Source organism: Anas platyrhynchos, chromosome 14 (genome assembly GCF_047663525.1).
Source record: "Anas platyrhynchos isolate ZD024472 breed Pekin duck chromosome 14, IASCAAS_PekinDuck_T2T, whole genome shotgun sequence".
NCBI lineage: Eukaryota > Metazoa > Chordata > Aves > Anseriformes > Anatidae > Anas > Anas platyrhynchos.
Window position 1 is genome coordinate 6,758,487 of NC_092600.1, and position 14,014 is coordinate 6,772,500.

Consider the following 14,014-nt stretch of genomic DNA (forward strand, 5'->3'; position numbering starts at 1 on the left):
GCCAGGATGGAGGTGAATGGTAAAGATGGGAAGAGTTTAAAACAAATAGACCTATTCTGAAAATTTACCTACATGCAAACAGACCAGCAACAACACAGTCTCTGGGTTCACAAACTGTTTGAGTACATATGCAATTTAAATATTAAGAAAAATTCAAAAGCATCCCTCTGTGAAAGCTGCTGCTTTGCTTTCTATCAGTGAAGTTTCCTCTCAGAAGGTCTTGCTCCTGATGCTAAGGTATCTGGGCTTTGTAGAGCAAAGCGGGTTACACAAAGAGTTCCCCCACCTCATTCTCTCATCTTCCTTCATTCTGTTATTTTCTCTGTTTCAGGCAAAAGCTCCAGCCAAGCAAATATCTCACCAGGGTATTTTGAGTTTGTTCTGGTCCAGCACAAAGGTTTCTTAGTCATTAACATTTTCACAACTGGCCTGCTTGGAATAAGCCTAAATTGCTTTGTCTTCTCTAGGGATCAATGAATGCACTGGCAGGTCAAGATCTTGAGATGAGATTGTGCTGTTTGGAGTGATGAGATACTAAATGTCTCATTGGGACTACTCTGCCATCTGAGACGCCAGTGTGGCACAACCAGGATGTGCTGGGGATATGTGGGTCATGCTGAAAAATAGGGACGAAAAATTTTCTGTGCTTGGACAGAGTCTGGGGTTGAAGGAGGCACCTCTGAGATCCTCCGTGATGGTCTTTCTTCTGTTTTCACGTGGACCAAAGAAACTGAGTGACAGCCAGGTGTCACCTAACTCAAACCATCAGGTAGAAAGGAAGGAAGCATACAGCATGTGTATGCACCTCTTTCTGTAAGCATTAACATACTTTAAGGCATTCAATCAATTTAATGAAACCATCCAGTAGTTCTCATTAATGCCTACGCAGAAGAGTTGCCGCTTACCCTTAGATCCAAAGGCTAAGCAGCAATAATCCGGTCATGGTAATGATAACTAACTACTTTGATCTTCAGATAAAAGAGTCTATAAAAGTGAAAAAGTGTAACATCACCGTTATTTGAACAAACTCAGAGCATGTTATATACACTAATGAATTCTCCTAGTGAAGTCTGATGATGAGAGGTAATAGGAGGCAAATATGTGAACAGAGGAGCAGAGAGGAAGAGAAGTCCTCATCTGGTGAAAGGAAAAGCATCAAGAATCGCTGTTCTTGCACATATCCTGCACAGTGTGGGTACATGTGAGACACGAAGAGGGGGCCACAAGGGCTCAGGTGCAGGAGTCGAGCACCTGGAATGCTCTCCCATAGGAATAATTTTCTCCTCTCTTGTTTCTTGAAGCTCTCATAAGAAGTAAGATCTTAAGCTGCAGAGAGGCAGACTAAGGCAGGGGCCATCTTTTCATCTCAGCAGTGTTTCTGAAGCTTTTGGAAAAAAAAAAAAAAATCACCAAATGGTTGTTAGCAGGTAAAAGAGAGCCAGCAGAAACAGTGAGCATTTCTTCCCTTCTTAGTGTGGGAGTTTTAACATTAAAAGACAGGTATTCCTGTGCTCATAAGGCTCTCCCAAAAGGCACTGGCTGGGAAGAGAGACCATACTCATTCCCTACCACTTCTACAAGGACTATGGTATGCCCTTGTAGAAAAAAAAGAAAGGCTCAACTTTGAAAATTGAGAAAATTTCTCATCTACTATCCTAGCCAGGTATCACATTTTAAGTCATAAATTAAGAGAGAGAAAAGGAAGGAAATACTTGGGAATATTGCTCAGACTGAAACCTTCCACTGCAGAAAATACTCTCCTTGGAGAAAAGGTCTTTCTCTTCTCAGACTGGGAAATCTGAGCCAAAGACAGACCAAAAAAAAAAAAAAAAGAAAAAAAGTAACATTGGCCAGAAGTCTCAGGAATGGAGCTCTAAACTGTGAGCACATATAGATGACTAAAGAAAGATCTTGGAAAAATGAGGAACGGTAATATATAATCCAAAATATTAAATCTTTGTAAGAAAAAAAGAAAACAACCTTTTCATCAAGCGGACTTTGTAGAAGAAGCTGAGGGAGGGCACATGAAATCTAGAAACACAGCAAAGGGCATGTGCATGATAGGCCATTGTTTAAAAAGAAGGATGGCTGCTGTTAAAATCAGGGCCACCTGAGGTTGAGGAAGTTCCTTAGTAATGAATCTCCTGGGGCACTCCAGTGAGTGCTTCTGACAAAATTTTATGCTTGTCACCTTGTGAATTTTTCTCAGCAAAGCTAACATATGTCACCAAAGTGAGAAAAATACGTGAAGAGCCTTTTTTACAGTGAAATTTTTGCTCAAAGGCATGATGAAAGTTGCTTTTTCCTTGTAGCAAAAGCTGGCAAAACTGCAAACAGGGATGACTTTGCCTTTCACCAGAGCTGCCGAGCAGCCCAAAGTAACTACATGTTTCTCAGCAAGCTTCTGTCTAAACATTCATCCCTTAAACTACCCTGGTTTGCAACGTGGCGAGGCACATTGTGCCGATACTTAAGAGGATCACCGTGTATTTCTTTGGGTCTATCCGTTCTGCCTTTCAACCTACTCCTATATTTTCGCAGTGTTTCACCTCATCCCTCTGTTCTAGCTCTTTCCTATACTTTTTTTAGCAGCCTTCTGGAAGAATTGGGTGCATTCTCCTGCAGTTTTGGGGATAGGGATCTCAACTCAGCAGCCGGTTCTGACTGCTCAGGGATGGCAGCTCCCTCAAGCAAAGAACACAGCTCAGTTCTGCAGTTCTGCTTTGTGGGAGTGTTTTTGTAGTACGTGGGGCCTGCTCAAGTCTAGGGGAACTGCTTGCCCATTTCAGTCCATGCTTGTGTGACGTGTAGTGCTTCCAGCACCTTACTTTGCTGGTTGAGCAGGTGAGTTTTGATGGTTGAGTTTCAGCAGGCTGTGTTGCTCAGCCATTGAAGGCCATAGGAGGGCACAACCTGCAGACTGTTCTTGAGCCTGTAAATTAGCTGCTGCTTAGCTGGCCCACCTAGTGCTGCGTCTGTGTGCTGGGACTGAGTGTTTCAGGAAGGAGAAATGGGCACAGAAGAATGTCAGAGCCAAATTCCACCTGGTGACCAATGCTTCAGACCACCCACCCAGGTGAAGTTCATAAATGTGATTCATCCTCTTCTTCCACAGCTGGAAACTGAATTAGAGACATGAAATGAGCTACTCTGGATCTCATATAGTGTGAGGGCTTCCCAAGGAACAGAAGAAGAGCCCTTGGCTGCTAGTCCTCTGCTTAGGTCGCTAGGTACCTCTCGCCTGTCAAAATGCTAAGTGAACCTCTTGAAAACAGCACGTAGCTGCTCTTTGTAGTCATGCTGATACTTTGCAGCTGTCCTAGCTCTGATAACTGGAGAACCACAAATGGCAAGATACTTTTCTGTCTAAGCAGGAATACTAATTTTAGAAAGAGGTTTTGCCCATTTAAAAGGAAGTTGCAGAAAAAATGCCAATGCAGTATGCAAACAAAGAGATGAAATGGTCCAAGACCATTAGCTTAGATGGAAAGAAACAATAAATAAACTGTGATTTGTAATTAAGGCCTTATATGGATATATGCTCCTGTTTGAATATTCTGCGTATTTGCAGGCAATATGTTCAGTTATTGCAATATTTACCCAGCAAGTGACCTTAAGGCCCCTTTGTAAAATGGCTTCAGCTGAGATTCTGCAATCTATATTTCTTCCTTCCAGCATGTTGGTTTTGGGGGTCAGATGAGCTGGCATGGTTTGCATTAAAGCACGAGGACGGGCAGATCTCCAGCCCACACAGAAAAGTTAAGGAGCTCTCAAGATTTTTTGTTGTTGTTGTTAGAAATTATAAAAAGATAAACAGGAGAGATACAGCATGGGATTCCCAGTACCTGTGAACCTTCAGCTGCCTTACCCAATCTCAATGGTTAAAGTTACTCACAGAGAATTAAAATTTTCAGCTATTACCTTTGCAGAGAAGTTGTTATGGGAGCTCAGGAAGGAATAGTTGATTTGTAGTGCTGTTTATAAGTGCTCTCTGAACACTCAGTGTTAAAGCCCAGCATTGCAGTTGGGACTCCAGACTCTTGTACCAGGTGGTTGGATTCAGTAATGAGTAAACATAAGGTAACAAGTGCAAGAAAAATTAATAATACAGCATGGACAGAGAAACATGCCTTAAAATCACTCCAAGTTCATGACAAATGGTAGCTCATTCAAATCAGTTTTGCAGCATGTGTGTGATGAATGCACCAAGAGCTGTTCCCAGTTCCATATCCCCACAGTAAGTTCACATGACCATGGCTATTCACAGACTTCTCAAGTAAATGTGGCATTCATGTCAGCGTCAGAGATAAAACAGTGAGACCAGTCATTCTAGATGGTATGTGACACACAGAAAAAGCTCAGCTCATTTACATTGATGGAGCTTAATGCTGAAAATTTGTTTAGAATAAGAAAAAAACGGGAGCAAAATATTTTCAGCTAACCCACTACCAACTCAGCCCTCAGACAGAGCCATGAAATTATCTAGAGTCAGTATCAAATTAGCAAAGTAGTGTTGGAGATCAGAGGATCTGTGTGGGTAGAAGACCAAAAGTGGATTTGACCCACAATCAACAGAACAAGCATACAGGAGCTTTTCTTTCCACAGTTTTGCATAAATTCATTCAGTGACAAATATGTCAGTTAACTAAGTGAGCCTTTATTAGAATAGAATTTAACAGCAAATCTGGGAAATCCTCCCAAAGCAACTATGGCTTTAGAATCCCAGATTTGCGTTTCTAATTAAAACGCTGTCAGTTTAGGTGTAATTCTCCATAAGAAATGGATTTGGTAAGGGGGAGGGGAGATATGGGAGAGAACCAAGATGCTGCTCGAACAGTTTTCTGATGACATTTATTTTGTATATTTTTTGATTATAGTGTTAATGTTTTTGTAAAAATGTATGATGCTTCTTCTAATAAGATGGCAAAGCAGAGGCAAACTCCTGTCGTTTTTTCATACCTTGTGCAAGGGATAAGATCAAAGAGCAAATTGTTTGATCAAGGATTGTATTTTGTTTTAAGAAATAAGTGATTATAGCTGCATGATTTTCTTTTTCTTCTGTGAAGAATCCATCAATGCTAACGCTAAAACATTACAAAACAATCACTGCATGGGAATAAAGGGAACTCACAATTGTTTTCTGCTTTCTACTGGCAAAATGGAGTTGCTTTTGTAAGGAGTGAAAAAAAAAACAGTGTTGCCTAAGTGAGAAAATCGAAATGATTAATTTCAGCTGGGTCATTTGCAGTATTTCCATTAGACAGATATAAAATAATACATTCCAGAATTACCTTTTAAATGATATGTGTGGTAGGTAAAACTTTAATGTATTATAAAAGCTGATAGAAGAGTATTTGTAATGAGAAAGCAGAAACAAAATTGTTTACTATGTCAAAATTATACCTTTTAGCCCTTCAGAAATGAAACAGTAAGTAATAGAAAAATGCAAAGCTTGGATGGACCCAAGCCAATCATTTTCAGAATGCTACTTTTAGAGGACTTTTGTGCCCATTATCTTTTCATTCTAATTGTGAATATTAAGGTTTAATTTACAATTTCAGAAGTCTCCGAGGCACTGAAATTCTGGTTCTCAACCAGCTGTAATTTTAAGATTGTAATTGTAATTTTAAAATTGTGCACCATGGGTAATGAGGACAGAGTATTTACTACTACTACTTCTGCAAGAGTGATGTTGGAAAGGAGCCCCCCAGTCCTGTTACTGTTCTGTGGGGTGCAGGCAGGCCCCCAACTCTAGGAGAGGAAGGGGGGATGATTAGGTCAAATAGACAAATTCAAATGTCAGAACTATGGCATATCTTTAAAGTACTAACCAGTGTGCTCCATCTTACCTTAGCTCTGCAGAGGACTGAGGCATTAAATCGTTTCCACATGGCAGAGAGCTGATTGCCTCCATGTTACACTTGGGCAGTTACGGGGATATGTAAATTCTCAATGCAGGAGGATTTAAACCCCACACTGCCCATTAGAGAAGAGAAACGAACTTTGCTAGGGCTCGAGATGTAAAACATTTGTAACCGTGGAAGGTCATTTTCTGTTTCCTAGCTGTGGAGTGAGATTTTCAAAACCTCAAAGTGACCTAAAAGTACAAGGTATATCTACTCCTCTGCAACTGCTGTTATTAGAGCATAAACATAACTCCAAGTCCCACTGGCTTCTGACCAGACTTTTAGCTCCCAAGTTTTCAAATGACTTCCAGAAATTGAATATTATCTCCTAAATTACAAAGGCACTTTTGCAAATGTGTCCCCGGATGGTAGCACTGCTGCTGTCCTGCATGGTGTACAGAAGTAGCAGAACAAGGCTGTAATGGATATTGTCTTTCCAACCACTTTCTTCTGGTAAGCAGTAGTGGGCATTGGCTCAAAATCTGAATGGGCAATGTGGTTATCCAGAGAAATCCAGTCCTGTTCAGCCTGTGTTTACTGCTACTGAGCCACGGAGATGCTCTATGGGATCGCATCTGCTTGTGCCATGTTTTCTTGTGACTATTATCATACATCCTATTGTACAGCAGTAGCCTCCAGGAGACTCCCTCGCCAGCCAGAGCTCCTTTGTGTTAGATGCTGCACCACCGCGGAGTGAACGGACGATGTCCTGAAGAGCCCATATGCTAAGTGATTTCTCTGCTGTGTGTTTACCAGCAGTTTAGATTCACAGCTTCTAGCTCTAAGTCAGTCTAGCAACAAGGGCTAACACTGCCCATTAGTGGTGTCTGCAGCGCAGTATTATACAGATGAAGCCCTAGCCATGCTGGCAGTCACAGCAAGCTGTTTATCTCCTCTTCTTTCCTCTGCTGTCTGTGCAGTTGAGCACTCACCTACTCACAACATCTCGCTTAATGAGGAGAAATGACCAGCACGAGCAGTGTACGCAGCCCAAATGAAACCAGTGCATGATACAGACACATCCCATACCAGCTTGCTCCCATGGGAAAGAAGCTTCTACTCCCTCTCCCTCTTTCCCCAGCCCTTCTTGTTGCCTCCCAGTCTGAATACGCCATAGTTACTTTTTCATGCTGTCACCGCCAGGTGCGGAGCTGGGAAGCATAAGCCATCTGCAGCTGACAGCAGGCAGCCCCCATGGGATAAGCCAGTAATGAATACTGCTCGGATGCCGAGGGTCTAGAGGCAGGAATCCGGCTGACTGCCGCTGAAGGGATTGAAACAAGAAACAGAAATATCCCAGCTTCGTCAGGAAGGAAAGGCTGTATAATTTGCAGCTGGAGATGAATGTGATTATTTGCCATGCAAATGGATTTTGCCAGCTCAAAGTGGCCTTCATCAGCAGAGATTGTTGTATTTGACATTATCCGGTTACTTTTGTTTAATGCCTCTGCCTTTTCTGAGCGCTTCCTTCCCTAAGCACACATCATCCAGACTAATTAGAGACAGGTATTTTTTTCCTCTTCCCCATCAATCTGAAGGCATGTGAGCTGAATCCATAGCTGCCTCCCTCTCCAATCCCTCTCCAAATCTGAAACGAAAGGTAAATATGTTTGTGCTGACAGTCGGCGCTCTGAGTATTCTCCACAGATGGTAAGCATGGTGGTGACATTTATCTCCTCTAACTTCAGCTCCTTAAAAATTTACTGTCTGGTCCAATCTAGTGATCCCAGTTCCTTCAAAACTCATTAGAGAGGGAAGTCACCAGAGAGACCTCATCTCCACCTCCCCGTTCATCTCATGGGTTGTTTGGTGAGTACGTCTCTCCTGGAGAGCTGAAGGTAGGGTAGAAGAACAGTGCCAATCTTCCAGACTTTCCATGGGATCCAGCACTCCCACAACAAACTTCTGAGCCCCCTCTCTGTCTGGCAGTGAGGGGGAGGCGTAACAAGAAATTAGGGACCATCAGTCTGGTCGGCAATGTTGCTGCAGTTGCCAGCTAAGGAGGAGGTTTGCATGAGACACTGCAGGAGAAGGTAACAAGCATATGGCTGATAGTTGGAAACCAGGCTATAGACCTGAAGAAATCTTTCCATAACTGTCTTTCCTTTTAAGATGTGGGTGGTTAGGAAAATAATTTGTAAACTCTCTGTAGTAGCACCTTGGAGATAGGTCCTGTAGACTATCTGAAAAGAACTTTAGGGGTGGATCCTTCAAAGTCATTCACTGCACTTGGGCACTTGGGTTTATGGTGATATGGACTTTGCTGTCTTGACTCCAAAATGCCCATTGGAGGAAGTAAGCAGAGGCTCTGCTTCAAAAGATGAAACCCCAACCCAGTTCTAACCATAGGAGCTGGTTTGTAATCAGTCTCCAGGAGCATGGGACTGAGAGCGTGCATGCTGGGATGACTTTTATGTCCACACGTGAAAATGTGTGCTTTCTGCTTTGCCCTGGGTGCTGTGAATGCAGGTGTAGGAGTCCTGTCACTGTGCTCTTGATGCCTTCTTTCTGCTAGGAAGTGATTTCAAAAAGTTTTGATTACAAAGGTTTCAGGGCAGGTTGATTTAAGTGGAGAGATTACCCCGTGTTTTGGGGGAGCTGCTCCCATCACATCGGCAGTGTTTAAAACCACACAGGACAAACTAGAAATGCATAATCTTGGTAAGTTTTGAAGCTGATGAGCATGTGGGTTTAGTCTCTTTCCAGCACTAATTTTCGTGATTAGCAGTACAGGATTTTTCTCTCGCTGGAGCAACGGAACATGCAGGTTTGTTTTTTGAGTTGTGTTAGCTCACAGTAAATCATAGCAGCTGGACCCAAGGCTTCACACAAACCCAGGCATGGCATGCTACATGCTGACATGAGCTGATCCAGTGCCCTTAGCTGGAATGAGATATCTCCATTACCATCTGATAAACCATGTTTCTGGGCAGTGACTTAGGTCAGCAGAAAAGCCACACTAATACTTGGACTACTACAAAGAAACGAACAGCATTTCTCACGGACAAGCCCTCCCTATTCAGTCTGGCTTTGTAAAACAGCATCATAAGTTTTCTTCTGTCTGGGACAGTGCTCTGCATTTAGAGAAGGAGTGTATAAATAATTAAGGCAGAATGTGTGATTTCTGACCACTCTAAAAATTATCTTTTACTCCTAAAAATGCTTTGAAAAGATTTTAATAAAAACTAATGCTTGTTTGACTTATTTATCTCCATAGTTAACCAATGGTTACAGATAATTGGCAATTTGGTTGCAGCAAGTGCAAGATACTTGGATTTTAAGGCGTTATTATGAACATCTTGTCTAGCCCTCTGCTGAGCACAAACCAGAAAATGTCAGTAGGCAAATTATTCATTAAGGCTGTAGCTCCTCTCTGAGCTTCAATATGTCTTTTAGAAAAATGTTGAGTTTTGATTTTTAAACTTCAGGCAATGGAAATATGGTTTGTATATCTTATCTGGTTCCATGCTGTTGCTCCTTCGTGCTGTAGGTACATGCCATAAAACAGACCTCACCAGAGCTATTGCTCTGATGGGCATTGTCCTGTCCAGCTAAACTTTTCTGGTAGTTGTCTACACATTTTATTATTAATGCTATTATATACCCTGAAATTAATTGAAAATCAACACAGGTTTGTTCTGTTTCTCGAGTATTTTTTTTCCACTGTGAAATTTTTTCTTCCTCTAATTACATTGACACCTTGAAAAACAGATTAAGAACTGAGACAGACCCCTGGCTTCCCTGGAAGTAGCTGGAAAATGTGTCTTCGGGTGAATGCCTGGGTAGATAATGGGCCTGCAAGAGCAAGCTGCATCTTCTAGACCTTCTCACCCCTCCAGTCTGACTCTCCCCTCTGTGCACAGGTCTCTCTCCGGCCGCATAGTCGGTGGCGTCTGGTGGTTCTTCACCTTGATCATCATATCCTCCTACACAGCTAACCTGGCTGCCTTCCTCACGGTGGAAAGGATGGTTTCTCCCATCGAGAGTGCAGAGGACTTGGCCAAGCAGACGGAAATCGCCTATGGGACCCTGGAAGCTGGTTCCACTAAAGAGTTTTTTAGGGTAAAAAGGAAACTTTAATGGAAACATTTTTCTTAGCCCCCTGTTTGGCAAGTCTTCCAGGAATGTCCTACTCACCTCAGCCCAGGTCTGTTTTTTCTCTTGCTTACCATTACCATGTTAGGACTTTACGAGTTGCCCCTAGGACAGCAAAAATCCAGTTTTCCCCTGGCTGCTCTGAAGGCGGGCAGTGTCTCCAGCATGTGATATTCTGCAACTGTAAATAAAAATGTGGAATATCCATGTGCTTCCCCACATTAGAGACATCTCCTGACTTCCACCTTGGTTTGCCCTTGGTAAATCAGTAGAACCACTTGCCATACACAAGTATCCTACCCTTCCTGTGGCTAGGTAATGATCTGGGCCCTGGTGCAGGAAATGGCCAGAGGTTCATTAACATCCCGTTACCTTGTTTGTCTTCCTTGTCCCATCCGGTATGTGGGTAAGTGTTCAGTCACACCTGGAAATCTGAGCTGGCCCCCAGACCTCTGTTAACACTTCTGTTGGGTTTCTGCTGTCCTATGCAGCGATCCAAAATAGCAGTGTTTGAGAAGATGTGGACATACATGAAGTCAGCCGAACCCTCTGTTTTTGTGAGGACGACGGAAGAGGGGATGATCCGGGTGAGGAAGTCGAAAGGGAAGTATGCCTACCTCTTGGAGTCCACCATGAACGAGTACATCGAGCAGCGGAAGCCCTGTGACACCATGAAGGTGGGAGGTAACTTGGACTCCAAAGGCTATGGCATTGCAACGCCAAAGGGGTCTGCACTGAGGTAAGTAGCTTGGATTTGCTTTCCTTTGCCAGCCCACCCAGCAAATCAATGTATGCACACAGTTCAATCTCCATTGCCATGTTAATCATAAAAGCTTTGGGCAAGGAGGCGGGGGAGGTGGAGGGAAGGGTGCACAAACACTCAGAGTGATGTGCAGGGAAGTAAAATGCCCAGCTCCCATTGAGCAGCAATGGGAGAATCTAATCACATGAGCCCTGCATTTAGACACTGGATCTTGACTGATCCACTTAATATGAATGTTTGTGTTGTATTAGGTGATGGCAGGGGGGCTGCTGTGGTGTACCCATTGGTTTCACAGAGCATTATCTGGAAGGGGTGCTCATCCTGTGCCATGTGAAATGCACAGCTTTGCAGAGTATGGTATTACCCTGGCTTGGATCCATCCTTGCAGAGGGAGCTCTGATGGGAAAATATTTTCATGTCTTCCAAGAGGAATTGTTGCTTGGGAAGGGTGGGAAGCCAGCTTTGAGAAAGTCCTGCAAAAGGTGCACGTTTTAATTTACCAAATAATTCAGAGTCAGATTTTGGCAAGCACCAAATTTAAGGCAAAGCCAAAGGGCACAAACCGTGCATTTCTGAGCCCAGACCTGCAGCTGTCACATGCCTTTGCCAATTGTCAGGTAAACTATCTTCAGAGACTTTCCTTTAAAAAGAACACTGAAAAAATACAGACCTGAGTTAATAACAGAGCTTGGGCACTGCACACAGCCATACTCCTTCAAGGCATGAACTGGCCACCTGCAAAGTGCATCATGCAAATTTACCTGCACACAGCAGATGTTACCACAATCTACAGACTTACATGGGATCTGAGTCGCACCAGAGGTGTGATATGGTTCCTTTCAGCAGTGGCCATGCAAATTCTTCGTGTTACGCTCATGAAGAATAATAATTCTAAGTACTCTGATTGATGGTCCAGCTGAATTAATTATTTATTAAACATATTGTGATCAAAATATTTTGACCAGAATAGTATGTGTGGCCTTATACTTGCCTGTTGATATAACCTAGTGCAGAGACATGTTCTCTGAGTACTGGCAACTAGCTGAGCCTTTACTGATGAATTTAGCTGGTCACACAGCTTCTGAGCCAAGACTAGCCCAAAGAATCAAAGCCATAACAACTGACAGCAGACAAGGCCCAAGGATTTTGGCTACTACATTTATTAAGTCAGGTCAAACTGGATTCAGCATTTCACATATCAGCAGTTGCTGTAGGTATCTTTAGAGAAGCTCATGAATGCAATGCAGGTGGTCCAGAAAGCAAGTCTTGCATCCAGTGTGGTTCAGGCTCTGAAGTGCCTTGGGGCCCTCCAAAGAAGGTGGATTTTTTCTCACAGCTTTGAGATGTTTTCCATCACACTCACACCATTGTTTGTTTTCTGTCTTGCAAATACGGAAATTAGGATGCAAGTCTGATTCTATTTATTTATTTTTTTTAACAGCAATCTTGTATCCTAATTTTGGTATTATAAAAACAAACAAACTGGAACATCCTACCTGTCTTGTAATTTGTTGGCATGTGAGGGAGCCATTTATCATACTTCTAAGAGAAATAAGAGAAAATGAAAGAAAGAAAAAGTGCATCAATCATTATAATTTTGCAGCTCCAAACATCCCTCTGCTAGGCATGATTCCAAAAATTCCTAACATTTCTTTTTATTTCCTCTTTTTCATCCCAACTGCATGTAGAACGAATTTCTTATGGGCCTAATGGCAAAGGAGGAATGCTTTATTTCCCATTCTATGGTGTTTCTTTGGAACAGTTGCTGTCAATTTTTGTCCCATCATGTTTGTTTTGTTCCTGTTGTTTTAAATGTTTTAATCCTAGTAGTTCCTTACAGTCTTCATGTAGTGTCTGTTATCCCTTTGGTGTTCTTCACGTGAGAGATTGCCCTGAGCAAGGTGGCATTCATGAGGCATCTGTATAGCACAGTCAGCACATCTCCTTTTCAGGCTTCATCTTCACTCACATCTATCCACAGAGTAAAAGCTCTGAGCCAGGTTTGGAGTTACATGTGAGCCAGGCCTAACTTAGATTGGGTTTGTTCTAGAAGCTGGGCTGCATTTTTATGTTTGCTGCAAAATTTCACTTTTGAAGATAGACAGGTTTTCCTTATATAGGTATAGATTATTATGAAAAGGTCCTAGAGAGATGCTAAATGAGAGTTCATCTTTGTTTTTCTTGCTTCTACTTGGGATCAAAATGCCAGGATATTGGCACTGATTAATGAAAAGGAGGTTGAAAATCCAGAAGTAATTATATGTGTTGTAGCAGGTACAAACATCCCTCCCAGGCCATCAGTTAATTCTCTTGGACTGCTAAAAGAGCTTGTTACCTCCTAGGTGAATCTGGCTTGGAATATCTTTTGGTTTCCAGATGTTACAGTGTAGATGCATTTAGGTATGGCTGAGAGACAGTGATGGGAGGGTAGAAGGTACACCTTCCAACACCAGCTTGTTCAAGGTGTGGTCCTGTCTCACATGAGATAGTCAAGCAGCTGCAAAACCCATTGATTTACCTGGCAGGAGCTCTTCTACTTGCTGGACAGGTGATCAAAAAGAGGCCAAAAAGCCAAGTTGTCCAAAACGGAGGAAAGAAAGCAAGAAATCCCATGTGAGACTCAAGGAATTGGAAGGAGATCTGGGAGGGCAAGTTCTCCAGAGCAGCCAGCCTGACAGCAAAGTTCTCGAGAAACCCCATGAATGTGAGTTGGTTCTCCTAGGGCTTGGGAACAAATACAAAACATCACCTGTTAAAAACTCACCTCCTTCCAGGACCCCAGACCCTTAAGTCTTTCATCAAAATACTCTCAAAATGAAGTACTGCATGTTCTGTATACTCCCCATGAGCTGAAGACAGAGAGGGTTATACGAAATGAAGCCCCTCAGGAAAGATAATACACCGTGCATAGCTCATGGCCCCAAAGATCATATGGCTGATACTGTGTTCAGGGAAACTGTAATGCATTTACTTTGTTAACAACTTGTACCCACATAAAAGCTGCAATGTATTTTGGCTCATTAGTTAACTAATCTTTTGCAGATGGTTCAGACATTAGAATGCTAATTAACCTGTATTCTGTTTTAGAAGACAGAAATAATTGTGATTTACTCAGTGTCAGTCTTTCTCGAGCTACACTCACATGTTTCCATTGGCTTTAAATGCATCCAAAGTTAGACCACAATACTGGTACAGTAAAAAAGGAAAAAATATTCAATTCTATACCTTTGCCTTCTCTTGGACTGGTAGC

General features: G+C 42.5%; 1 protein-coding gene across 6 annotated transcripts in view; it reads left to right on the forward strand.

Moving 5' to 3' along the window:
• The window catches only part of GRIA1 (glutamate ionotropic receptor AMPA type subunit 1), a 190,462-nt gene that overhangs the window by 161,898 nt on the left and 14,550 nt on the right, over nt 1-14,014 (forward strand). For all 6 annotated transcript variants that reach the window (XR_005269366.2, XM_072023203.1, XM_072023204.1 and 3 more), the window contains 2 exons: nt 9,770-9,968; nt 10,493-10,740. Coding sequence is in view for 5 of the 6 variants with exons in the window: in XM_072023203.1 (XP_071879304.1) it covers nt 9,770-9,968; nt 10,493-10,740 (447 nt within the window). In the remaining variant the exon portion in view is untranslated. The remainder of the gene's footprint in view (nt 1-9,769; nt 9,969-10,492; nt 10,741-14,014) is intronic.